Genomic DNA, 26,872 nt, shown 5'->3' with positions numbered 1-26,872 from the left:
AGTGCCGCACTGTCAGAGGGTCGGTACTGCGGGAGTGCCACACTGTCAGAGGGTCAGTACTGAGGGAGTGCCGCACTGTCAGAGGGTCAGTACTGAGGGAGTGCCGCACTGTCAGCGGGTCAGTACTGAGGGAGTGCCGCACTGTCAGAGGGTCAGTACTGAGGGAGTGCTGCACTGTCAGAGGGTCAGTACTGAGGGAGTGCCGCACTGTCAGAGGGTCAGTGCTGAGGGAGTGCCGCACTGTCAGAGGGTCAGTGCTGAGGGAGTGCCGCACTGCCAGAGGGTCAGTACTGAGGGAGTGCCGCACTGTCAGAGGGTCAGTACTGAGGGAGTGCCGCACTGCCAGAGGGTCAGTACTGAGGGAGTGCCGCACTGTCAGAGGGTCAGTACTGAGTGAGCAGTGGGATTAGTTTGAGGATTGATACAGGGCTGTGGGGAGAGAGCGGGGCAGTGGGATTAGTTTGGGGATTGATTCAGGGCGATGGGGAGAGAGTGGGGCAGTGGGATTAGTTTGGGGATTGATTCAGGGCAATGGGGAGAGAGGGGCGCAGTGGGATTAGTTTGGGGATTGATACAGGGCTCTGGGGAGAGAGCGGGGCAGTGGGATTAGTTTGGGGATTGATACAGGGCTATGGGGAGAGAGCAGATCTGTGGGATTAGTTTGGGATTGATACAGGGCTATGGGAGACAGCAGGGCTGTGGGGTTAGTTTGGGGATTGATACAGGCCTATGGGGAGAGAGTGGGGCAGTGGGATCAGTTTGGGATTGATACAGGGCTATGTGGAGAGAGCGGGGCATTGGGGTTAGTTTGGGATTGATACAGGGCTATGTGGAGAGAGCGGGGCATTGGGATTAGTCTGGGATTGACACAGGGCTATGGGGAGATATTTTTGGGGTTGGACACAGAGAGGACGTATCCCCTTTTCTCTGGTCTGTCATAGACTCATAGAGGTTTACAGCATGGAAACAGGCCCTTCGGCCCAACTTGTCCATGCCGCCCTTTTTTTAAACCACTAAGCTAGTCCCAATTGCCCGCATTTGGCCCATATCCCTCTATACCCATCGTACCCATGTAACTATCTAAATGCTTTTTAAAAGACAGAATTGTACCCGCCTCTACTACTACCTCTGGCAGGTTGGTCCAGACACTCACCACCCTCTGTGTGAAATATTTGCCCCTCTGAACACTTTTGTATCTCTCCCCTCTCACCTTAAACCTTTGCCCTCTAGTTTTAGACTCCCCTACCTTTGGGAAAGAATATTGACGATCTACCTTGTTTATGCCCCTCATTATTCTATAGACCCCTATAAAGTCACCCCTCACCCTCCTACTCTCCAGGGAAAAAAGTCCCAGTCTATTCAGCCTCTCCATATAACTCAATCCATCAAGTCCCGGTAGCATCCTAGTAAAACTTTTCTGCACTCTTTCTTGTTTAATAATATCCTTTCTATAATAGGGTGACCAGAATTGCACACAGTATTCCAAGTGTGGCCTTACCGATGTCTTGTACAACTTCAACTAGACGTCCCAACTCCTGTGTTCAATGTTCTGACCGATGAAACCAAGCATGCCGAATGCCTTCTTCACCACTCTGTCCACCTGTGACTCCACTTTCAAGGAGCTATGAACATGTACCCTGAGATCTCTTTGTTCTGTAACTCTCCCCAACGCCCTACCATTAACTGAGTAAGTCCTGCCCTGGTTCAATCTACCAAAATGCATCACCTCGCATTTGTCTAAATTAAGCTCCATCTGCCATTCGTCAGCCCACTGGCCCAATTGATCAAGATCCAGCTGCAATTGGAGATAACCTTCCTCACTGTCCACCATGCTACCAATCTTGATGTTATCTGCAAACTTACTAACCATGCCCCGTATATTCTCATCCAAATCATTCATATAAATGACAAATAACAATGGACCCAGCACTGATCCCTGAGGCACACCGCTGGTCACAGGCCTCCAGTTTGAAAAACAACTCTCTACAACCACCCTCTGGCTTCTGTCAAGAAGCCAATTTTTTATCCATTTAGATACCTCACCCTGGATCCCGTGAGATTTAACCTCATGCAACAACCTACCATACGGTACCTTGTCTAAGGCCTTGCTAAAGTCCATGTAGACAACATCAACTGCACTGCCCTCATCTACCTTCTTGGTTACCCCTTCAAAAAACTCAATCAAATTTGTGAGACATGATTTTCCACTCACAAAGCCATGCTGACTGTCCCTAATCAGTCCTTGCATCTCTAAATGCCTGTAGATCCTGTCTCTCAAAATACCTTCCAGCAACTTACCACAGATGTGAGGCTCACTGGCCTGTAGTTCCCAGGCTTTTCCCTGCAGCCCTTTTTAAACAAAGGCACAACATTTGCCACCCTCCAATCTTCAGGCTCCTCACCCGTGACTATCGATGATTCAAATATCTCGGCTCGGGGACCCGCAATTTCCTCCCGAGCCTCCCACAGTGTCCTGGGATACACTTCATCAGGTCCCGGGGATTTATCTACCTTGATGCGCTTTAAGACTTCCAGCACCTCCTTCTCTGTAATATGTACACTCCTCAAGACATCACTATTTATTTCCCCAAGTTCCCTAACATCCATGCTTTTCTCAACAGTAAATACTGATGAGAAATATTCATTTAGGATCTCACCCATCTCTTGTGGATCCGCACATAGATGACCTTGTTGATCCTTAAGAGGCCCTACTCTCTCCCTTGTTACTCTATTGCCCTTTATGTATTTGTAGAAGCTCTTTGGATTCTCCTTTGCCTTATCTGCCAAATCAATCTGGTGTACCCTTTTTGCCCTCCTGATTTCTCTCTTAACTCTACTCCTACACCCCCTATACTCTTCAAGGGATTCACTTGATCCCAGCTGCCTATGCATGTCATGTGCCTCTTTCTTCTTCTTGACCAGTTCTTGGCACTTTTATCTCCCGTGTGTGCCTGTTAGGGTGGGTGGGGTGAAGAGGCTCCCAGAGCTGGTGGGATGGGGTGACCTTTTATTCTTTGTGGGTGTTTTATGTTGTGCTGGGCAGGATGTCGTGGTGTGGATTCGGGTATGTATCGGATTGGTGTGGGGGCACTAGCTGGCGGAGCAAGTTGGTGTAGGGACATTCCTGTTTATTTGGATGGTTTATGGGTTTGGCATGAGGATAGGTCTTTTTTTTGGTCATCCATGCAGAGTTGCACATTTATCTCTTTGCTGTTTTGGGGGTTTATACTTCTCCGCGTGGATTGGTTCGCCCGCTCGAATACATTCGTGTACGTGTCCAATTACCCATCTCCATTAAGGTGAAACTGGAGTTGATCCCCCGGCCATGTCCAAGACAATGTCTCAGGATCTTTTGTGTGTTCTATTTTTTACAAAAAAATTTTAAACTTTTTTCTCATTCACTCTGAAGCAGCTGTAGGTCAAATCCAGGTCCGGCTGGGGTTCATTCAGCCCCTGTTCGTTCCACGTCCGGGCATAGCTGTGTTTGGCCATTCTTGTCATCTCTCTCCATTAGAGCCATAACTTAGGCTTAATTTTGCCCTCTTGGCTTTGTATCCCAGGGCTGTGGGGAGAGAGCGGGGCAGTGGGATTAATTTGTTACTCTCTGGGTGGAACTGACAGAGTGAGGGTTACGATCTCAGGAGGAGACTGTATCTGTGACCTGTCAGTGATCCACATTCTCCAGGTCAGTGTATTTCCTGGGTCAAAGTTTTTACAAGATGGAGAATGGTTGTTGAGAAACCTCGCTTTATAGAATGATAGACTGTGAGGTCGGGATTACTCAGATCCTCTCGTTCTGCTCTGACACAGAGTAAACATTTCAGATGGCCATCAGCAGGCAGCAAATAGCAACAATGCCAAGAACATCAAACCAGTAAATCACTAACATTTGTACATTTCACAACTTCCCAGCATCAACTCCTTACACAACATCTTTGATGAAATTCTGGAACATTTCTCATTACAACATAGGTGTCCACCTCTCAGTGAACTTTACAACTTATCATTGCATGTCAGGGCAGTAAAACATTTCATTATCCCCATCAAACACTCCCAGGACAGGTACAGCACGGGGTTAGATACAGAGTAAAGCTCCCTCTACACTGTCCCCATCAAACACTCCCAGGACAGGCACAGCACGGGGTTAGATACAGAGTAAAGCCCCCTCTACACTGTCCCCCATCAAACAGTTCCAGGACAGGCACAGCACGGGGTTAGATACAGAGTAAAGCTCCCTCTACACTGTCCCCATCAAACACTCCCAGGACAGGCACAGCACGGGGTTAGATACAGAGTAAAGCCCCCTCTACACTGTCCCCCATCAAACACTCCCAGGACAGGTACAGCACGGGGTTAGATACAGAGTAAAGCTCCCTCTACACTGTCCCCATCAAACACTCCCAGGACAGGCACAGCACGGGGTTAGATACAGAGTAAAGCCCCCTCTACACTGTCCCCCATCAAACAGTTCCAGGACAGGCACAGCACGGGGTTAGATACAGAGTAAAGCTCCCTCTACACTGTCCCCATCAACCACTCCCAGGACAGGTACAGCACGGGGTTAGATACAGAGTAAAGCTCCATCTACACTGTCCCCCGTCAAACACTCCCAAGACAGGTACAGCACGGGGTTAGATACAGAGTAAAGCTCCCTCTACACTGTCCCCCATCAAACACCCCCAGGACAGGTACAGCATGGGGTTAGATACGGAGTAAAGCTCCCTCTACACTCTCCCCATCAAACACTCCCAGGACAGGTACAGCACGGGGTTAGATACAGAGTAAAGCTCCCTCTACACTGTCCCCCATCAAACACCCCCAGGACAGGTACAGCATGGGGTTAGATACGGAGTAAAGCTCCCTCTACACTCTCCCCATCAAACACTCCCAGGACAGGTACAGCACGGGGTTAGATACAGAGTAAAGCTCCCTCTACACTGTCCCCATCAAACACTCCCAGGACAGGTACAGCACGGGGTTAGATACAGAGTAAAGCTCCCTCTACACTGTCCCCATCAAACACTCCCAGGACAGGGACAGCATGGGGTTAGATACGGAGTAAAGCTCCCTCGACACTGTCCCCATCAAACACTCCCAGGACAGGTACAGCATGGGGTTAGATACAGAGTAAAGCTCCCTTTACACTGTCCCCCATCAAACACTCCCAGGACAGGTACAGCATGGGGTTAGATACGGAGTAAAGCTCCCTCTACACTCTCCCCATCAAACACTCCCAGGACAGGTACAGCACGGGGTTAGATACAGAGTAAAGCTCCCTCTACACTGTCCCCCATCAAACACCCCCAGGACAGGTACAGCATGGGGTTAGATACGGAGTAAAGCTCCCTCTACACTCTCCCCATCAAACACTCCCAGGACAGGTACAGCACGGGGTTAGATACAGAGTAAAGCTCCCTCTACACTGTCCCCATCAAACACTCCCAGGACAGGTACAGCACGGGGTTAGATACAGAGTAAAGCTCCCTCTACACTGTCCCCATCAAACACTCCCAGGACAGGGACAGCATGGGGTTAGATACGGAGTAAAGCTCCCTCTACACTCTCCCCATCAAACACTCCCAGGACAGGTACAGCACGGGGTTAGATACAGAGTAAAGCTCCCTTTACACTGTCCCCCATCAAACACTCCCAGGACAGGTACAGCACGGGGTTAGATACAGAGTAAAGCTCCCTCTACACTGTCCCCATCAAACACTCCCAGGACAGGTACAGCACGGGGTTAGATATTAGTGAACCAGATGGGTCTTTACAACAATTGATGATAGTTTCGCAATCACCATTACTGAGATTACACCCCAGGGATCTAAAAGAGATAAATGCAGAAATAGTAGAGCAGCACTGCTGCCTCACAGCGCCATGGACATGGGTTCAATTCCCGGCTTGGGTGACTGTCTGTCTGGCGTCTGCACGTTCTCCCCGTGTCTGCGTGGGTTTCCTCTGGGTGCTCCGGTTTCCTCCCACAGTCCAAAGATGTATAGCGTAGGTGGATTAGCCATGCTAAATGTGGGCTATGGGGATAGGTTGGGGGAAAGGGCTCGGGCAAGGTACTTTGTCACAGAGTCAGTACAAACCTGATGGGCCGAATGGTCTCCTCCTGCACTTTTGGGATTCTCTGATTAGTGAATGTGTTAACTATGATTTTCCAAAGTTGCTTGGATTTGGAAATGGTCCCATTGGCTGGGAAGCTGGCCATAGAAACATAGAAACAGAGAAAAACTACAGCACAAAACAGGCCCTTCGGCCCCACAAGTTGTGCCGAACATATCCCTACCTTTTAGGCCGACCTACAACCCTCCATCCTATTAAGTCCCATGTACTCATCCAGGAGTCTCTTAAAAGACCCTATTGAGTTTGCCTCCACCACCGCTGACGGCAGCTGATTCCACTCGCCCACCACCCTCTGTGTGAAAAACTTCCCCCTAACATTTCCCCTGTACCTTCCCCCCAGCACCTTAAACCTGTGTCCTCTCGTAGCAGCCATTTCCACCCTGGGAAAAAGCCTCTGAGAGTCCACCTGATCTATGCCTCTCAACATCTTATATACCTCTATTAGGTCTCCTCTCATCCTACGTCTCTCCAAGGAGAAAAGACCGAGCTCCCTCAGCCTATCCTCATAAGGCATGCCACTCAATCCAGGCAACATCCTTGTAAATCGCCTCTGCACCCTTTCAATCTTTTCCACATCCTTCCTGTAATGAGGCGACCAGAACTGAGCACAGTACTCCAAGTGGGGTCTGACGAGGGTCTTATATAGCTGCATCATTATCCCCGGACTCCTAAACTCAATCCCTCGATTGATAAAGGCCAGCACACCATACGCCTTCTTAACCACCTCCTCAACCTGCGGAGCCGATTTTAGAGTCCTATGGACCCGGACCCCAAGGTCCTTCTGATCCTCTACAGTACTAAGAGTCTTTCCCTTTATATTGTACTCCTTCATCCCATTTGACCTGCCAAAATGGACCACTACGCATTTATATGGGTTGAAGTCCATCTGCCACTTGTCCGCCCAGTCTTGCATCCTATCTATGTCCCTCTGTAACTTCTGACATCCCTCCAGACTATCCACAACCCCACCAACCTTCATGTCATCGGCAAACTTACCAACCCATCCCACCACTTCCTCATCCAGGTCATCTATGAAAATGACAAACTGCAAGGGTCCCAGAACAGATCCCTGGGGCACTCCACTGGTGACCGACCTCCATTTAGAAAAAGACCCATCTATACCCACTCTCTGCCTCCTTTGGGCAAGCCAGTTCTGGATCCACCGGGCAGCAGCCCCTTGGATTCCATGCCCTCTCACTTTTTCTAGAAGCCTTGCATGGGGGAACCTTATCGAACACCTTGCTAAAATCCATATAAACCAAATCTACCGCTTTCCCTTCGTCAATGTGTTTCTTCACATTTTCGAAGAACTCCACCAGGCTCGTAAGGCACGATCTACCTTTGACAAAGCCATGCTGAGTATTCTTGGGCGTACTAAACCTCTCTAAATGCTCATAAATCTTGTCCCTCAGGATCTTCTCCATCAGCTTACCAACCACTGAGGTTAGACTCACCGGTCGGTAATTTCCTGGGCTATCTGCATCCGCAATCCTCCAATCCTCCGGCACCTCTCCCGTCTCCATCGACGACGCAAAGATCATCGCCAGAGGCTCTGCAATCTCTTCCCTCGTCTCCCACAGCAACCTGGGGTACATCCCATCTGGACCCGGCGACTTATCTATCTTGATGCCATTCAAAGATTCCAGCACAACCTCTTTCTTAAAGACCATTGTTCCATCACTTTTCAGGAGACGAGGGAGAGTGAACACGGTGAACTATTGGCTGATTAGAATGATGTCAGTTGCTGGGAAAGTTCTGGAATCGATAATGAGGAAAGTCTTAATAATGCACTTAGAAAAATAGAGTGATTAGGCCGAGTCAGCATGGTTTTACTGAAGGGAAATCCTGGCCGGAATTCTCCCACTTTCTGTTTGTGCCGGATTCTCTGGTTCCGCTGGCAATGTAGCCCCCTTCACTCACTTCCCAGTGACACCGGGGTGACCTCAGTGGGAAATCCCAGTGACAGCGATGGGACCGGAAGATTCCGCTGTCAGTGACCGGAACGCCAGCCTTCGCTGCTGAGAAACCCGCTCGCTGATGCAAGGTCGAGAGTACAGAGACAGAGAACAGGAATGAGATAGAGAATCTGGTGAACTGGTGCGGCAACAATAATCTCTCCCTCAATGTCAACAAAATGAAGGAGATTGTCATCGACTTCAGGAAGCGTAAAGGAGAACATGCCCCTGTCTACATCAACAGGGACGAAGTAGAAAGGGTCGAGAGCTTCACGTTTTTAGGTGTCCAGATCACTAATAACCTGTCCTGGTCCCCCCCATGCTGACACTATAGTTATGAAAGCCCACCAACGCCTCCACTTTCTCAGAAGACTAAAGAAATTTGGCATCTCAGCTACGACTCTCACCAACTTTTACAGATGCCCCATAGAAAGGAACTACAAAAGGTTGTGAATGTATCCAAATCCATCACGCAATCCAGCCTCCCATCCATTGACTCTGTCTACACTTCCCACTGCCTCAGAAAAGCAGCCAGCATAATTAAGGACCCCACGCACTCCGGACATTCTCTCTTCCACCTTCTTCCTTCGGGAAAAAGATACAAAAGTCTGAGGTCACGTACCAACCGACTGAAGAACAGCTTCTTCCTTGCTGCCATCAGACTTTTGAATGGACTTGCCTTGCATTAAGTTGATCTTTCTCTACACCCTAGCTATGACTGTAACACTACATTCTGCACTCTCTCCTTTCCTTCTCTATGAACAGTATGCTTTGTATAGTGCACAAGAAACAATACTTTTCACTGTATGTTAATACGTGTGACAATAATAAATCAAATCAAATCAAAATTCCGCCGCTGCTTAACAAATTGATTGGACGTTTTTGATGATGTAACTATTAAAGTAGATAAAGGTGAACCAGTAGATGTAGAAGCGCCGGATTTCCAAAAGGCATTCAATAAGGTGCTGCTTAGAGGGCTGGTACGATTGGGGGGTAATATATTAGCATTAGAGAGAGGATTGAGTAATGGACTGGAGCAGAGAGTAGCCGTAAGGTTCCACATGGCTGCTCTAGAAGGTTAGATCACATGGAATCCAGGGAGAGCTGGCAAATTGGATTTACAATTGGCTTGATGGTAGGAAGCAGAGGGTAATGGTGGAAGGATGCTTGTCAGACTGGAGGCCTGTGACTAGTGGTGTGCCTCAGGGGTCAGTGCTGGGCCCATTGCTGTTTGTTATCTATATCAACGATTTGGATGAGAATGTACACGGCATGATCAGTAAGTTTGCTGATGACACTAAAATAGGTGGTGTTGTCGACAGTGAGGAAGGTTATCAAAAATTGCAGCAGGATCTTGATCAGCTGGGGAAGTGGGTTGAGAAATGGCAAATGGAGTTCAATACAGATAAGTGTGAGGTGTTGCATTTTGGAAAGTCAAATCAAGGAAGGACTTTCACGGTGAATGGTAGGACCTTAGGGAGCATCATGGAACAGAGGGATCTTGGAGTTCAGGTGCATGGTTCTGTAAAGGTGGAGTCACAGGTAGATAGGGCAGTGGAGAAGGCTTTTGGCATGCTGGCCTTCATCAGCCAGAGCATTGAGTATAGAAGTTGGGAAGTTATGTTGCAATTGTACAGGACGTTGGTGAGGCCGCAACTGGAGGGCTAATTGTTCCTTGTTTCTCGTTTCAAGGCTTCATTCTATGATCATCTTGCTGGTGCCAGTACAGAGCGAGACTGCGGATAGTTGGGAACCTGTCTCGGGGGCAGGGAATTCATATGGTGTTCGTGGAAGTGGAAATGAATAGGGTTGGGAAGCATTTTCCGATCAGGGCCATTGTGATCTCCTGGACTCGTTTCGATCGCCTCAGGGGGTCGGAGAGGAATTTCCCAGATTTTTTTCCCCATATTGGCCCTGGGGTTTTTCACTCTGGGTTTTCGCCTCTCCCTGGAGATCACATGGTCTGGAATGGGGGGGTGGGGGTGAGTTAATAGGTTGTAATGAACAAAGCATCGTAGCTGTGAGGGACAGCTCGGTGGATAGGATATTGGTATGTAGATAGGCTGGAAAATTGGGCGGGGATCCTGGATTCAGGATTCAATCCTGGACCGGGGAGCGGCGCGGGCTTGGAGGGCCGAAGGGTCTGTTCCTGTGCTGTATTGTTCTTTGTTCTTTGATTGTGTTCAGTTTTGGTCACCTTGCGAGAGGAAAGATGTTATTAAACTGAAGAGAGTGCAGAAGAGATTTACAAGGATGTTGCCAGGACTCAAAGAGTTTGGACAGGCGAGGACTTTTTTCTTTGGAGTGTAGGAGACTGAGGGGTGATCTTATCGAGGTGTATAAGATCATGAGAGGCATGGATAGGGTGAACGGACTCAGTCTTTTTCCCAGGGTTGGGGAATGGAGAGCTAGAGGGCAGAGGTTTAAGTTAAGAGGGGAAAGAATTAATGGGAACCTGAGGAGCAACTTTTTTACACAGAGGGTGGTGCGTGTGTGGAATGAGCTGCCGGAGGAGTGGTTGAGGCAGGGACATTGACAACATTTAAAAGGCATTTGGACAGATACATGGACAGGAAAGGTTCAGAGGGATATGGGCCAAATGCAGGCAAATGGGGTTCGCTTAGATGGGCTTGTTGGTCGGCGTGGCCCAGTTTGGGCCGAAGGGCCTGTCTCCATGCCGAAGATTCTGTGATTCTTGGGGAAGAGTGAAATTATTCACTTTGGTTGAAAGAATAGAAAATTAGAACGTTTTTTAAAAGTTGTGAAACTTGTTAAAGTTGATGTTGAGAGAGGTTTGGCTGGTGCGAGGAACACAAAGCTGGCGTGTGGGTGCAGCATGCAACAAGGAGGACAATGGAATGTTGGCCTTGATTGGAAGGTGATGGAGAATGAGAATATAAACATTCTTGCTCGAGTTGTTCACAGTTACGGAGAGCTCATCATTCCTTCGCCCTCGTGGGATTCTCCAGTGTTGCTGACAGTGAATGGAGCTTTCGCTGGAACGCCAAGTTCTCCGTTTAACTTTCACAGCGGAATGGCACGGACAGGATCGGAGAATCCCATCCCCCATCTGGATCCCTGTGTGCAGGTCTGGCCTCCACATTGGAGATGGTTCCAGTGAATGTTTACGAGATTGTTCCCTGGGATGGGGGCCTTGTCCGAGAACGAGTGGTTAAATTAATAAACGTCTCTACTCGCTGGAGTTTAGAAGAATGAGAGGCAAAATCTGCAAGATTGTTGTTGCTGCAATTGTATCAGGTGTTGGTGAGACCACATCTGGAGGATTGTGTCCAGTTTTGATCTCCTTATTCGAGGAAGGATGTGGTGGTGTTGGAGGCAGTTCAGAGGGGGTTCCCCAGATTGATTCCGGGGATGAAAGGTTGACGTATGAGGAGAGATTAAACAGTTTGGGTTTGTACTCGCTGGGGTTTAGAAGGACGAGAGAGGGTCTGATCGAGGGATATAACATTTTAAAAGGGATTGATAAAGTAAATGTAGACCCAATGTTTCCCCTTGTGGGACAATCTGCAACAAGAGGTCACAGGGTATAGGCTGAGAGGCGGTAGATTTAACACTGAGATGAGGAGGAACTACTTCTCACAGAGGGGGTGAATTTGTGGAACTCGCTGCCCCATCGCGCGGTGGGATCTGAATCATTGAATGGTTTCAAGAAGGAGAGAGATATATTTCTAACACAAAAAGGGAAACGGGGAACAGGTGGAGAGGTGGATTTGTGACCAGGGAGAGATCAGCTGTGATCTGATTGAGGCAGAGCAGGCTCGAAGGATTGAATTGCCAACTTCTGCTCCTAATTTCTATGTTCCTATGAAGGGGTTTGATGGACAGTGCTGAGAGATTGTTTCCCATGGTCAGGGGAATCTAGAACACGGGGGCACAGTCTCAGGATAAGGGGTCAATTGTTTTGGACTGAGATGAGGAGAAACTTCTTCACTTGGAGAGCTGTGAACGTATGAATTAAGGGACATTTGATTTATTATTGTCACATGTATTAACACACAGTGAAAAGTATTGTTTCTTGCGCGCTATACAGACAAAGCATACCGTTCATAGAGAAGGAAAGGAGAGAGTGCAGAATGTAGTGCTACAGTCATAGCTAGGGTGTAGAGAAAGATCAACTTAATACAAGGTAGGTCCATTCAAAAGTCTGACAGCAGCAGGGAAGAAGCTGTTCTTGAGTCGGTTGGTCCGTGACCTCAGACTTTTGTATCTTTTTCCCGACGGAAGAAGGTGGAAGAGGGAATGTCCGGGGTGCGTGGGGTCCTTAATTATGCTGGCTGCTTTGCCGAGGCAGTGGGAAGTGTAGACAGAGTCAATGGATGGGAGGCTGGTTTGTGTGATGGATTGGGCTACATTCACAACCTTTTGTAGTTCCTTGCGGTCTTGGGCAGAGCAGGAGCTATACCAAGCTGTGATACAACCAGAAAGAATGCTTTCTATGGTGCATCGGTAAAAGTTGGTGAGAGTCGTAGCTGAAATGCCAAATTTTCTTAGTATTTTGAGAAAGTAGAGGCATTGGTGGGGCTTTCTTAACTATAGTGTCAGCGTGGGGGGACCAGGACAGGTTGTTGGTGATCTGGACACCTAAAAACTTAAAACTCTCGACCCTTTCTACTTCGTCCCTGTTGATGTAGACAGGGGCATGTTCTCCTTTACACTTCCTGAAGTCGATGACCATCTCCTTCGTTTTGTTGACATTGAGGGAGAGATTATTTTTGCCGCACCAGTTCACCAGATTCTCTATCTCATTCCTGTACTCTGTCTCTCTAGGGAGTGGGCAGGAAAATTGAGTTGAAACCCGAGATCAGCCATGATGAGATAGAATGGGGGAGCAGGCTCGATGGGCCGAGTGGTCTACTCCAGCCCTTATTTGGTATGTCATTTTGTTTTGTCTCTTTCCCCTCTTTATTACTGTCTCCCACTCTCTCCATGTAGGATTTTCCAGGCAGTTTGAAGTGTTTACTGATTTCTAAATCCCTCAGCCTCTCCCTGCCTCTGTTGCAACACCTGGCAACTGACCAACACACTGCGTAACGGTGGGATACGGGCGGCGGGGGGGGGGGGGGGCGGGGGGGGGAGGGCGAGGGAGACTATAAATAAGGAGCCAGTGTGGCTTTATCCAGCAGCAGAGAATCCACGCTATCAAATCCTGCACTCACCTCCAAACAACCCAGGCAGGTGAGAGAGAAGTTTCATATTTACTGGGGGTCTCCGGGGGTGTGTTAATATTTACACGGGGGGGTCTCCGGGAGTGTGTTAATATTTACAGGGGGGGTCTCCGGGAGTGTGTTAATATTTACAGGGGGGATCTCCGGGAGTGTGTTAATATTTACAGGGGGGGGGTCTCCGGGAGTGTGTTAATATTTACAGGGGGGGGGTCTCCGGGAGTGTGTTAATATTTACGGGGGGGGTCTCTGGGAGTGTGTTAATATTTACAGCGGGGGGTCTCCGGGAGTGTGTTAATATTTACAGTGGGGTCTCCGGGAGTGTGTTAATATTTACAGGGGGGGGTCTCCGGGAGTGTGTTAATATTTACAGTGGGGTCTCCGGGAGTGTGTTAATATTTACAGTGGGGTCTCCGGGAGTGTGTTAATATTTACAGGGGGGGTCTCCGGGAGTGTGTTAATATTTACAGTGGGGTCTCCGGGAGTGTGTTAATATTTACAGGGGGGGTCTCCGGGAGTGTGTTAATATTTACAGTGGGGTCTCCGGGAGTGTGTTAATATTTACAGGGGGCTCTCCGGGAGTGTGTTAATATTTACAGGGGGGGTCTCCGGGAGTGTGTTAATATTTACAGGGGGGGGCTCTGGGAGTGTGTTAATATTTACGGGGGGGGTGGGGTCTCCGGGAGTGTGTTAATATTTACAGGGGGGGGTCTCCGGGAGTGTGTTAATATTTACAGGGGAGGTCTCCGGGAGTGTGTTAATATTTACAGGGGGGGTCTCCGGGAGTGTGTTAATATTTACAGGGGGGGTCTCCGGGAGTGTGTTAATATTTACAGGGGAGGTCTCCGGGAGTGTGTTAATATTTACAGGGGGGGTCTCCGGGAGTGTGTTAATATTTACGGGGGGGGGGGGATCTCCGGGAGTGTGTTAATATTAACAGGGGGGGGTCTCCGGGAGTGTGTTGATATTTACAGGGGAGGTCTCCGGGAGTGTGTTAATATTTACAGGGGGGGTCTCCGGGAGTGTGTTAATATTTACAGGGGGGGGGGTCTCCGGGAGTTTGTTAATATTTACAGGGGGGGGGCGTCCCGGGAATGTGTTTATATTTTTGGGAGGGGGGGTTCTCTGGGACACTCACATTGAGTAAAACTGACTCAGTAATTGCTGTAAAAGCCCATTTGGTTTATTAACACCCTTTAGAGATGGAAATCTGCTGGGCTGGTTCAAAGGAGTCATAGAGGTTTACAGCATGGAAACAGGCCCTTCAGCCCAACTTGTCCATGCCGCCCTTTTTTTAAAAACCCCTAAATTAATCCCAATTGCCCGAATTTGGCCCATATCCCTCTATACCCATCGTACCCATGTAACTGTCTAAATGCTTTTAAAAGACAAAATTGTACCCACCTCTACTACTACCTCTGGCAACTTGTTCCAGACACTCACCACCCTCTGTGTGAAAATATTGCCCCTCTGGACACTTTTGAATCGCTCCCCTCTCACCTTAAACCTATGCCCTCTAGTTTTAGACTCCCCTACCTTTGGGAAAAGATATTGACAATCTTGCTGATCTGTGCCCCTCATTATTTCATAGACCTCTATAAGATCACCCCTCAGCCTCCTACACTCCAGAGAAAAAATGTCCCAGTCTATCCAGCCTCTCCTTATAACTCAATCCATCAAGTCCCAATTGCATCCTAGTAAATCTTTTCTGCACTCTTTCCAGTTTAATAATATCCTTTCTATAATGGGGTGACCAGAACTGCACACAGTATTCCAAGTGTGGCCTTACCAATGTCTTGTACAACTTCAGCAAGAAGTCCCAACTCCTGTATTCAATGTTCTGACCGATGAAACCAAGCATACCAAATGCCTTCTTCACCACTCTGTCCACCTGTGACTCCACTTTCAAGGAGCTATGAACATGTACCCCTCAATCTCTTTGTTCTATAACTCTCCCCAACTCCCTACCATTAACTGAGTAAGTCCTGCCTTGGTTCAATCTACCAAAATGCATCACCTCGCATTTGTCTAAATTAAACTCCATCTGCCATTCGTCAACCCACTGGCCCAATTGATCAAGATCCCATTGCAATTGGAAATAACCTTCTTCACTGTCCACTATGCCACCAATCTTGGTGTCATCTGCAAACTTACTAACCATGCCTCCTATATTCTCATCCAAATCATTAATATAAATGACAAATAACAGTGGACCCAGCACCGATCCCTGAGGCACACCGCTGGTCACAGGCCTCCAGTTTGAAAAACAACCCACTCCAAGCACCTTCTGGCTTCTGTCAAGAAGCCAATTTTGTATCCATTTAGATACCTCACCCTGGATCCCATGAGATCTAACTTTATGCAACAACCTACCATGCGGTACCTTGTCAAAGGTCTTGCTAAAGTCCATGTAGACAACATCAACTGCACTGCCCTCATCTACCTTCTTGGTTACCCCTTCAAAAAACTCAATCAAATTTGTGAGACATGATTTTCCACTCTCAAAGCCATGCTGACTGTCCCTAATCAGTCTTTGCATCTCTAAATGCCTGTAGATCCTGTCTCTCAAAATACCTTCCAACAACTTTCCCACCACAGATGTGAGGCTCACCGGCCTGTAGTTCCCAGGCTTTTCCCTGCAGCCCTTTTTAAACAAAGGCACAACATTTGCCACTCTCCAATGTTTGAAGATTACGAAAGGATATTGTGAGCACGATGTGGCAGAGGCAGTGAGAGTGAACTGGCTGATGTGCTGAGACATCGATCAGTAATCAGTGGTTAGCACTGCTGCCTCACAACGCCAGGGACCTGGGTTCGATTCCCGGCTCGGGTCACTGTCTGTGTGGAGTCTGCACGTTCTCCCCGTGTCTGCGTGGGTTTCCTCCCACAGTCTGAAAGATGTGCGGGTTAGGTGGATTGGCCATGTTAAATTGCCCCTTGGTGTCAGGGGGATTAGCGAGGGTAAATATGTGGGGTTACGGGGATAGGGCCTGGGTGGGATTGTGGTCGGTGCAGACTCGATGGGTCGAATGGCCTCCCTCTGTACTGTAGGGATTCTATGATAAGTTCTATGATACATAACTGCTCTGTGACCGACACCTAAAGAGATATTTCAGAATGCACGGAGTAGACTCATCCAATGGGAAATTCCGAGGGGAGGGGCCTGTCATCAGTGCTGACGGAGAGAGTTAAAGACTGTTTTAAACCTCATTGAACAGAATGAATGGCAGATCAGGACGCTGTCAAGAATATAAAGCACATCATAGAATGAGAAAACATAGAACATAGAACAGTACAGCACAGAACAGGCCCTTCGGCCCACGATGTTGTGCCGAGCTTTATCTGAAACCAAGATCAAGCTATCCCACTCCCTATCATCCTGGTGTGCTCCATGTGCCTATCCAATAACCGCTTAAATGTTCCTAAAGTGTCTGACTCCACTATCACTGCAGGCAGTCCATTCCACACCCCAACCACTCTCTGCGTAAAGAACCTACCTCTGATATCCTTCCTGTATCTCCCACCACGAATCCTATCGTTATGCCCCCTTGTAATAGCTCCATCCACCCGAGGAAATAGTCTTTGAACATTCACTCTATCTATCCCCTTCATCATTTTATAAACCTCTATTAAGTCTCCCCTCAGCCTCCTCCGCTCCAGAGAGAACAGCCCTAGCTCCCGCAACCTTTCCTCATAAGACCTACCCTCCAAACCAGGCAGCATCCTGGTAAATCTCCTCTGCACTCTTTCCAGCGCTTCCACATCCTTCCTATAGTGAGGTGACCAGAACTGCACACAATACTCCAAATGTGGTCTCACCAAGGTCCTGTACAGTTGCAGCATAACCCCACGGCTCTTAAACTCCAACCCCCTGTTAATAAAAGCTAACACACTATAGGCCTTCTTCACAGCTCTATCCACTTGAGTGGCAACCTTTAGAGATCTGTGGATATGAACCCCAAGATCTCTCTGTTCCTCCACAGTCTTCAGAACCCTACCTTTGACCCTGTAATCCACATTTAAATTAGTCCTACCAAAATGAATCACCTCACATTTATCAGGGTTAAACTCCATTTGCCATTTTTCAGCCCAGCTTTGCATCCTATCTATGTCTCTTTGCAGCCTACAACAGCCCTCCACCTCATCCACTACTCCACCAATCTTGGTGTCATCAGCAAATTTACTGATCCACCCTTCAGCCCCCTCCTCCAAGTCATTAATAAAAATCACAAAGAGCAGAGGACCAAGCACTGATCCCTGTGGCACTCCGCTAGCAACCTGCCTCCAATCCGAAAATTTTCCATCCACCACCACCCTCTGTCTTCGATCAGACAGCCAGTTACCTATCCAATCGGCCAACTTTCCCTCTATCCCACACCTCCTCACTTTCATCATAAGCCGACCATGGGGGACCTTATCAAACGCCTTACTAAAATCCATGTATATGACATCAACTGCCCTACCTTCATCAACACACTTAGTTACCTCCTCAAAAAATTCTATCAAATTTGTGAGGCACGACTTGCCCTTCACGAATCCGTGCTGACTATCCCGGATTAATCCGCATCTTTCTAAATGGTCGTAAATCCCATCTCTATGGACCTTTTCCATCAATTTACCAACCACCGAAGTAAGACTAACCGGTCTATAATTATCAGGGTCATTTCTATTCCCTTTCTTAAACAGAGGAACAACATTCGCCATTCTCCAGTCCTCTGGCACCATCCCCGTGGACAGCGAGGACCCAAAGATCAAAGCCAAAGGCTCTGCAATCTCATCCCTTGCCTCCCAAAGAATCCTAGGATACATTTCATCAGGCCCAGGGGACTTATCGACCTTCAGTTTATTCAAAACTGCCAGGACATCCTCCCTCCGAACATCTATTTCCTCCAGCCTATTAGCCTGTAACACTTCTCTTCCTCAAAAACATGGCCCCTCTCCTTGGTGAACACTGAAGAAAAGTATTCATTCATCACCTCGCCTATCTCTGCTGACTCCATTCACAAGTTCCCACTACTGTCCTTGACCGGCCCTAACCTCACCCTGGTCATTCTTTTATTCCTCACATAAGAGTAAAAAGCCTTGGGGTTTTCCTTGATCCGACCCGCCAAGAACTTCTCGTGTCCCCTCCTAGCTCTCCTAAGCCCCTTTGTCATCTCATTCCTTGCTAACTTGTAACCCTCAATCGAGCCATCTGAACCTTGTTTCCTCATCCCTACATAAGCTTCCCTCTTCCTTTTCACAAGACATTCCACCTCTTTCGTGAACCATGGTTCCCTCACTCGGCCATTTCCTCCCTGCCTGACAGGGACATACCTATCAAGGACATCCAGTATTTGTTCCTTGAAAAAGTTCCACTTTTCTTTAGTTCCTTTCCCTGACAGTTTCTGTTCCCAACTTATGCCCCCTAATTCTTGCCTAATCGCATCATAATTACCTCTCCCCCAATTGTAAACCTTGCCCTGCCGTACGGCCCTATCCCTCTCCATTGCAATAACAAAAGACACCGAATTGTGGTCACTATCTCCAAAGTGCTCTCCCACAACCAAATCTAACACTTGGCCCGGTTCATTTCCCAGTACGAAATCCAATGTGGCCTCACCTTTTGTCGGCCTATCCACATATTGTGTCAGGAAACCCTCCTGTACACACTGCACAAAAACTGCCCCATCCGAACTATTTGACCTACAAAGGTTCCAATCAATATTTGGAAAGTTAAAGTCCCCCATGACAACTACCCTGTGACCCCTACACATATCCATAATCTGCTTAGCAATTTCTTCCTCCACATCTCTATTACTATTTGGGGGCCTATAGTAAACTCCTAACAACGTGACCGCTTCTTTCCTATTTCTAACCTCAGCCCATATTATCTCAGTGTGCAGATCCCCCTCGAAGTGCCTTTCCGCAGCCGTTAAACTATCCTTGATTAATAATGCCACTCCTCCACCTCTTTTACCAGCTTCCCTACACTTAGTGAAACATCTGTACCCCGGAACGTCCAACAACCATTCCTGTCCTTGTTCTACCCACGTCTCCGTGGTTAATTGGTTTATTGCAGGGGCAGAGTTTGAGGGAAAGCTAGTCAGTGATATAAAGGTGGACAGTCAAGTTTCTATCGATATTTAAATTAGAAAGAAGTTCACAAGGTCAACACTGACCCCATAAAAAGTGTGTCTGGGGGATTGATAATGGAAGGTAGAGATGTGGTGAGTGAATTGAATGGGAATTCTGTATCGCTCTTCACTGTCCAGTACACATCCCAGAACTGGCCAAAAATCAGGAAATGGGAGGGAGGAAGTCTGGGAAATTATACTCACCGGGAAATGGCACTGAGCAGTGTCGGGGCTGAGGGGGCGGGGCCTGAAGGGGTGGGGCCGGAGGGGGTGGGGTCTGAGGGGGTGGGGCCTGAGGGGGTGGGGTCTGAGGGGATGGGGTCTGAGGGGGGTGGGGTCTGAGGGCATGGGGCCTGAGGGCGTGGGGCCTGAGGGAGTGGGGTCTGAGGGGGTGGGGTCTGATAGGTGGAGCCTGATGGGGGAGGCAGATGGTAAGCTCCATTGGGGAAGGGGGCGCAGAAGGGGTTGTTGATCAGTGGGGGCAATGATTGGTGATTGGGGTAGCGATTGAGAGGCTGGGGTGACGATCGGTGGGTGGGGCGCAATCAGTCGGGGTGGCGATTGTCCGGGGCAGTGATTGGGGGTTTTGGGGGTGTGGGGGGGGTGGGGACGCAATCAGTTGGGGTGGCGATTGTCTGGGGCAGTGATTGGGGGGTTGGGGGGGGTGGGGGGGGGGGGGTGGGGACGCAATCAGTCGGGGTGGCGGTTGTCCGGGGCAGTGATTGGGCGGGTGGGGAGGGGATGGGGAGGGGGTGGGGAAGGAGTGGGGGGCAATCAGTCGGGGTGGCGGTTGTCCGGGGCAGTGATTGGGGGGTGGGGAGGGGGTGGGGAGGGGGTGGGGGTAAATCAGTCGGGGTGGTGGTTGTCCGGGCAGTGATTGGGGGGTGGGGAGGGGGTGGGGAGGGGGTGGGGGGCAATCAGTCAGGGTGGTGGTTGTCCGGGGCAGTGATTGGGGGGTGGGAGGGGTGGGGAGGGGGTGGGGAGGGGGTGGGGGTAAATCAGTCGGGGTGGTGGTTGTCTGGGGCAGTGATTGGGGGGTGGGGGGGTGAGGTCCTGGCAGGGACACAGAGTGTCCAGTACGCTGGGAGATTGACACTCCTGCGCAATGTCTCCCCGAGAGTTCAGCAGTCAGTTTTACAGCGACCAATCCCCGTGCCCGCTGAGATTTGCAATACGGATTCTGTTGGGCACGGAGTGTCAGGAATTCCCTTACTGACCTCACTGAAAAAAATCTACCGCTTTCTCACCCTTTCCTCTCTTAGAATGTTTGTAAGTTCCGCTCTCGGTGCTAAATTCCTGTCTGTCTCTCCGCAGGATGTTTCTCCCAGTTCTTGCTGTGATCCTCATGATGTCTGGATTGGGAAATGGACACGTTGATCCGGGTAGGAAGCAAACTGCTTTTCCAGGATGGGTGTGGGCTTGAGGTGTGATCCAGGGCAGAGAGTCAATGGACACATGGAGAGAAAGGGAGAGCGAGGGGAAAGAGGGAGAGAGAGACGGAGAGAGAGTCACATGGGGGAAAGACAGGCACATGAGGCTTGTCCTCGGATAGAGTGTGAAGTGGAGACATTGCCTTGTCTGGGGAAGACTGTGGGAGCGGGGCTGACAGGTGAACAGGAGCAGAGTTAGATAGGGTCGAGGCTCCGATGAATGGAATAGAGTCTGAAGGGAAACTGTAACCCCACACTACAGTCCCTTGCGGAAGAGAGTGAAGAAGGTATTTATTACATAGAAACATAGAAACATAGAGGATAGGAGCAGGAGGAGGCCATTCGGCCCTTCGAGCCTGCTCCCCCATTCATCACGATCATGGTTGATCATCCAACTCAATAGCCTAATCCTGCTTTCTCCCCATAACCTTTGATCCCATTCGCCCCAAGTGCTATATCCAGCCGCCTCTTGAATACATTCAATGTTTTGGCATCAACTACTTCCTGTGGGAATGAATTCCACAGGCTCACCACTCTCTGGGTGAAGAAATGTCTCCTCATCTCCGTCCTAAATGGTCTACCCTGAATCCTCAGACTGTGACCCCTGGTTCTGGACTCCCCCACCATCGGGAACATCCTCCCGGCATCTACCCTGTCTAGTCCTGTTAGAATTTTATAAGTCTCTGAGATCCCCCCTCATCATCTGAACTCCAGTGAAAACAATCCTAACCTCGTCAATCTCTCCTCAGACATCAGTCCCGCCATCCCCGGAATCAGCCTGGTAAACCTTCGCTGCACTCCCTCGAGAGCAAGAATATCCTCCCTCAGAAAAGGAGACCAAAACTGCACACAATACTCTCGGTGTGGCCTCACCAAGGCCCCGTGTAATTGCAACAACACATCCCTGCTCCTGTACTCGAAACCTCTCGCAATGAAGGCAAATATTGTGATGGGATGCAAACATTTCAAATCTCTCTCTTTGACTTTTAGACATAAATTTGGCTCTACAAGGGAGAGCCACCCAGTCCAGTTTGCAGAATTATCTTGGGAATGCCATCAACGCGGTGGACGGGAATGCGAATGCGGATTGCAGCCTGGGATCCTGCTCCATCACTGACACTGAACAGGAGCCCTGGTGGAGACTGGATCTGCTGGCTTCCTTTCACATAGTCAGTGTGTCCATCACCAACAGGATAGACATCGATACACAAAGCCTGAACGGAGCAGAGATTCACACTGGAGACTCGCTGGAAAACAACGGCAAGTCCAACCCGAGGTAAACTGCAGCAAGATTCTCCAATTGGAGCCATTGCCTGCTCCATTCCTGCCGGTGATAACACAGGGAACTTGAATCAAAAACAGGATACACTGTTCTTTCTGAGGGAAGGCAGGATTCAACAGGACAGACTAAGCCTCGCCTCAGTGTTAGGCTGAGGGATTTACACTCTGGGCCTGATTTTACCAAAAGCGGCATGGTAGCACAGTAGTTAGCACAGTAGTACAGCTCCAGGGACCTGGGTTTGATTCCCGGCTTGGGTCACTGTCTATGTGGAGTTTGCACATTCTCCTCGTGTCTGCGTGGGTTTCCTCCGGGTGCTCCGGTTTCCTCCCACAGTCCAAAGATGTGTGGGTTAGGTTGATTGGCCATGCTAAATTGCCCCTTAATGTCCTGAGATGCGTAGGTTAGAGGGATTAGTGGGTAAAATATGTAGGGATATGGGGGTAGGGCCTGGGTGGGATTGTGGTCGGTGCAGACTCGATGGGCCGAATGGCCTCTTTCTGTACTGTAGGGTTTCTATGCCCTAAAACTTCGCGCCCGAAATCACGGTAAAGTTGGGCGTCGGGCCTATACCGCGATCTGCACCCGATTCCGAGCAGATCATGGCGTTACTGACACCCGATTCGGGCGCGGGTTCGGGCCCGTGCCCGAATTGGGCGGCCCAACGATTTAAATGTATTTGCATGCATTTAAATCGACTTAATGAACCGCGCGCCCAACTCTACCGCCAAATCCCACTTTACCGTCTTCTGGCCCGATCCGCGTCCGCGCTTTTAGCAACCTGGGGAATAAAAGTCCGAAGTGGATTTCTATTCTGCCGGGGAACGTCCGAAGCCCTCTTTGCCCTTGTGAAGACACCATCCTCCTCGACCACCCTTCGCCGACCCCCCCGCTAACCACCCTGGCAGACCCCCTCCCCCCAGATCAGACCCCCCTGGGAGGCAGGCCCCCTCGGTAGACCCCCCACCCCTGGAATCGGACCCCCCTGGGAGGCAGACCTCCCCCTCTCCCTCCCCGGGACCAGACCCCCCTGGGAGGCAGGCCCCCTCGGCAGAGCACACCCCCAACCTACCTCGATCACTGGTCTCACTCCACCATCCTTCCGTCAGCAAGATAAGCTGTATGTTCCTCAGCTAGATCCACTTTGGTCAACACAAAGATGGTCCTTCTGCCTTGTGGGTCCATCTGGCTCACCAAGTCAGTTACAATACTGCGTTCAGCACCTACTGAACCATCTTGGATACAAAGGATAATGGCATTAGGGTTCTGCATGTAAGCCTTGTTTATGCTAAAAATTATATCCTTGGTGTCGGCAGCCATTCCTGATGTTATAGTACTGATAACACCAGGAAGATCGACCAGAACCATTCATTATCCTTTGTATCCAAGATGGTTCAGTAGATGCTGAACGCAGTATTGTAACTGACTTGGTGAGCCAGATGGACCCACAAGGCAGAAGGACCATCCTTGTGTTGAGCAAAGTGGATCTAGCTGAGGAACATACAGCTTATCTTGCTGACGGAAGGATGGTGGAGGGAGACCAGCGATCGAGGTAGGTTGGGGGTGTGCTCGACCGAGGGGGGCCTGCCTCCCAGGGGGGTCCGATTCCAGGGGTGGGGGGTCTACCGAGGGGGCCTGCCTCCCAGGGAGGTCTGATCCGAGGGGGGCGGGGTCTGCCGGGGTGGTTAGCGGGGGGTCTGCGAAGGATGGTCGAGGAGGATGGTGTCTTCACAAGGGCAGAGAGTGCTTCGGAGGTTCCCCGGCAGAATAGAAATCCACTTCGGACTTTTATTCCCCAGGTTGCTAAAAACGCGGATGCGGATCGGGCCGGAAGACGGTAAAGTGGGATTTGGCGGTAGAGTTGAGCGTGCGGTTCATTAAGTCGATTTAAATGCATGCTAATGCATTTAAATCGTCGGGCCGCCCGATTCGGGCACGGGCCGAACCCGCGCCCGAATCGGGTGTCGGTAACGCCGCGATCTGCTCGGAATCGGGTGCCGATCGCGGTATAGGCCCGACGCCCAACTTTACCGCGATTCCGCGCCCAAAAACGGGAGCAAAGTAAAATCGGGCCCTTAGACTCAAAATGGTAAAATCAGGCCCTCTACCTCCCAATGCACTGGTGCTCTCCTGTACCCCACACCCCATTGTACCCTCTCCTGTACCCCACACCCCATTATACCCTCTCCTGTACCCCACACCCCATTATACCCTCTCCTGTACCCCACACCCCATTGTACCCTCTCCTGTACCCCACACCCCACTGTATCCCTGCCTGTACCCCACACCCCACTGTATCCCTGCCTGTACCCCACACCCCACTGTACCCTCTCCTGTACCCCACACCCCACTGTACCCTCTCCTGTACCCCACACCCCATTGTACTCCCGCCTGTACCTCACACCCCACTGTATCCCTGCCTGTACCCCACACCCTACTGTACCCTCTCCTGTACCCCACACCCCACTGTACCCTCTCCTGTACCCCACACCCCACTGTACCCTCTCCTGTACCCCACACCCCACTGTATCCCTGCCTGTACCCCACACCCCACTGTACCCTCTCCTGTACCCCACACTCCACTGTATCCCTGCCTGTACCCCACACCCCACTGTATCCTCTCCTGTACCCCACACCCCATTGTACTCCCGCCTGTACCTCACACCCCATTGTACCCTCTCCTGTACCCCACACTCCACTGTACCCTCTCCTGTACCCCACACCCCACTGTACCCTCTCCTGTACCCCACACCCCACTGTATCCCTGCCTGTACCCCACACCCCACTGTACCCTCTCCTGTACCCCACACCCCACTGTACCCTCTCCTGTACCCCACACCCCACTGTACCCTCTCCTGTACCCCACACCCCACTGTACCCTCTCCTGTACCCCACACCCCACTGTACCCTCTCCTGGCCTCTCCTCACTGGGACTCTGGTTGTAGTTGCCGGCACAGCACTCTCCAGTTTGCTCCAATAGCGCGACACCACTGCTTACAGTTACACTCCCAGTACAAGCAAACTGTCACAAAAGGCAAGCTTCTGCTACAGGTGGACTCTGTCCCCCCCTCCACCCCATCCTAGGAAGTGACTCAAGTGACAGACACACTCCAGCTACAGGCGAACTCCCACGACAGGTGATCTCCCCATTATAACTGAACTCCAGCTACAGGCAGACTTCCCCCCACCCCGCCCCCCCCCCTCCCCCACCCCTGCACAGGCAAAACCCAAGCTGCAGACAAACTTCAGCTACAGGCGAACTCCAGCTACAGGCGAACTCCAGCTACAGGCGAACTCCAGCTACAGGCTAATGAAATCTCAAGTTAATTTCCACAAGTGGGGCGCTGGGTAATCTTGCTGAATGGTTTGAGTGTTGGAGCAGAGGATGGATTGTCACAGAGCGTGGGCTGCTGGGATATGGGGCAGCAATGTCTAACCAGGGATGGGGTTAGTATGGGATAGGAAGGCTAGACCGGCTGAATGGCCTCCTGCTGTTCCTGATCTTTTCCCTCGGTGTTGACAGGTGTGCAATGATTATGTCGATTGGTGCCGGGGAGACGCAGAATTTCCGTTGTAATGGGATGTCCGGCCGATACATCACCGTGCTGATTCCGGGCCGCCAGGGCTCGCTGGCATTGCCCGAGGTCACTGTGTATGGAAGCGACCACCATCACTAAGCAACAGGATGACCAATCACAAGGTTCGTGTCATTGAAACAGTGGCTCAGTGACCCCCAACCCCCACTCAGATCGGTCCCGAGAGTAACATCCGAGAGTGACCCCCGGGGCGGAGAGCAACCTCTGAACCGAGAGTGACCCCTGAACCGAGAGTGACCCCTGAACCGAGAGCAACCCCTGAACCGAGAGTGACCCCTGAACCGAGAGTGATCCCTGAACCGAGAGTGACCCCTGAACCGAGAGTGACCCCTGAACCGAGAGTGACCCCCGGGGCGGAGAGCAATCTCTGAACCGAGAGCAACCCCTGAACCGAGAGTGACCCCTGAACCGAGAGTGACCCCTGAACCGAGAGTGATCCCTCAACTGAGGGTGATCCCTGAACACAGTGACCCCTGAACTGAGAGTGACCCCCGGGGCGGAGAGCAACCTCTGAACCGAGAGTAACCCCTGAACCGAGAGTGACCCCTGAACCGAGAGTGACCCCTGAACCGAGAGCAACCCCTGAACCAAGAGTGACCCCTGAACCGAGAGTGACCCCCGGGCGGAGAGCAACCTCTGAACCGAGAGCAACCCCTGAACCGAGAGTGACCCCTGAACCGAGAGTGACCCCTGAACCGAGAGTGATCCCTCAACTGAGGGTGATCCCTGAACACAGTGACCCCTGAACTGAGAGTGACCCCCGGGGCGGAGAGCAACCTCTGAACCGAGAGTAACCCCTGAACCGAGAGTGACCCCTGAACCGAGAGTGACCCCTGAACCGAGAGCAACCCCTGAACCAAGAGTGACCCCTGAACCGAGAGTGACCCCCGGGCGGAGAGCAACCTCTGAACCGAGAGCAACCCCTGAACCGAGAGTGACCCCTGAACCGAGAGTGATCCCTCAACTGAGGGTGATCCCTGAACACAGTGACCCCTGAACTGAGAGTGACCCCTGAACCGAGAATGACCCCTGAACCGAGGGTGATCCCTGAACCGAGAGTGATCCCTCAACTGAGGGTGATTCCTGAACCCAGAGTGACCCCTGAACCGAGAGTGATCCCTCAACTGAGGGTGATCCCTGAACACAGTGACCCCTGAACTGAGAGTGACCCCTGAACCGAGAAT

The 26,872-nt window shown here is 50.5% G+C and overlaps 1 protein-coding gene across 1 annotated transcript; it reads left to right on the top strand.

Annotated features, from left to right (window-relative positions):
* The first annotated feature begins 13,191 nt into the window (after window positions 1–13,191).
* Window positions 13,192–25,793, top strand: LOC144485957 (fucolectin-1-like). Its single transcript, XM_078204029.1, has 4 exons — window positions 13,192–13,280; window positions 20,698–20,765; window positions 21,804–22,089; window positions 25,616–25,793. The coding sequence occupies exons 2-4, from the start codon at window positions 20,699–20,701 to the stop codon at window positions 25,767–25,769; spliced, it is 507 nt and encodes a 168-aa protein (XP_078060155.1). The 5' UTR covers window positions 13,192–13,280; window position 20,698; the 3' UTR covers window positions 25,770–25,793.
* Window positions 25,794–26,872: the final 1,079 nt, after the last annotated feature.

This window comes from Mustelus asterias, unplaced genomic scaffold (assembly GCF_964213995.1).
Source record: "Mustelus asterias unplaced genomic scaffold, sMusAst1.hap1.1 HAP1_SCAFFOLD_253, whole genome shotgun sequence".
NCBI classification, from domain to species: Eukaryota; Metazoa; Chordata; class Chondrichthyes; order Carcharhiniformes; family Triakidae; genus Mustelus; species Mustelus asterias.
Note: the sequence above shows the minus strand (reverse complement) of the source record. Positions and strands in the feature narration are given on the sequence as shown.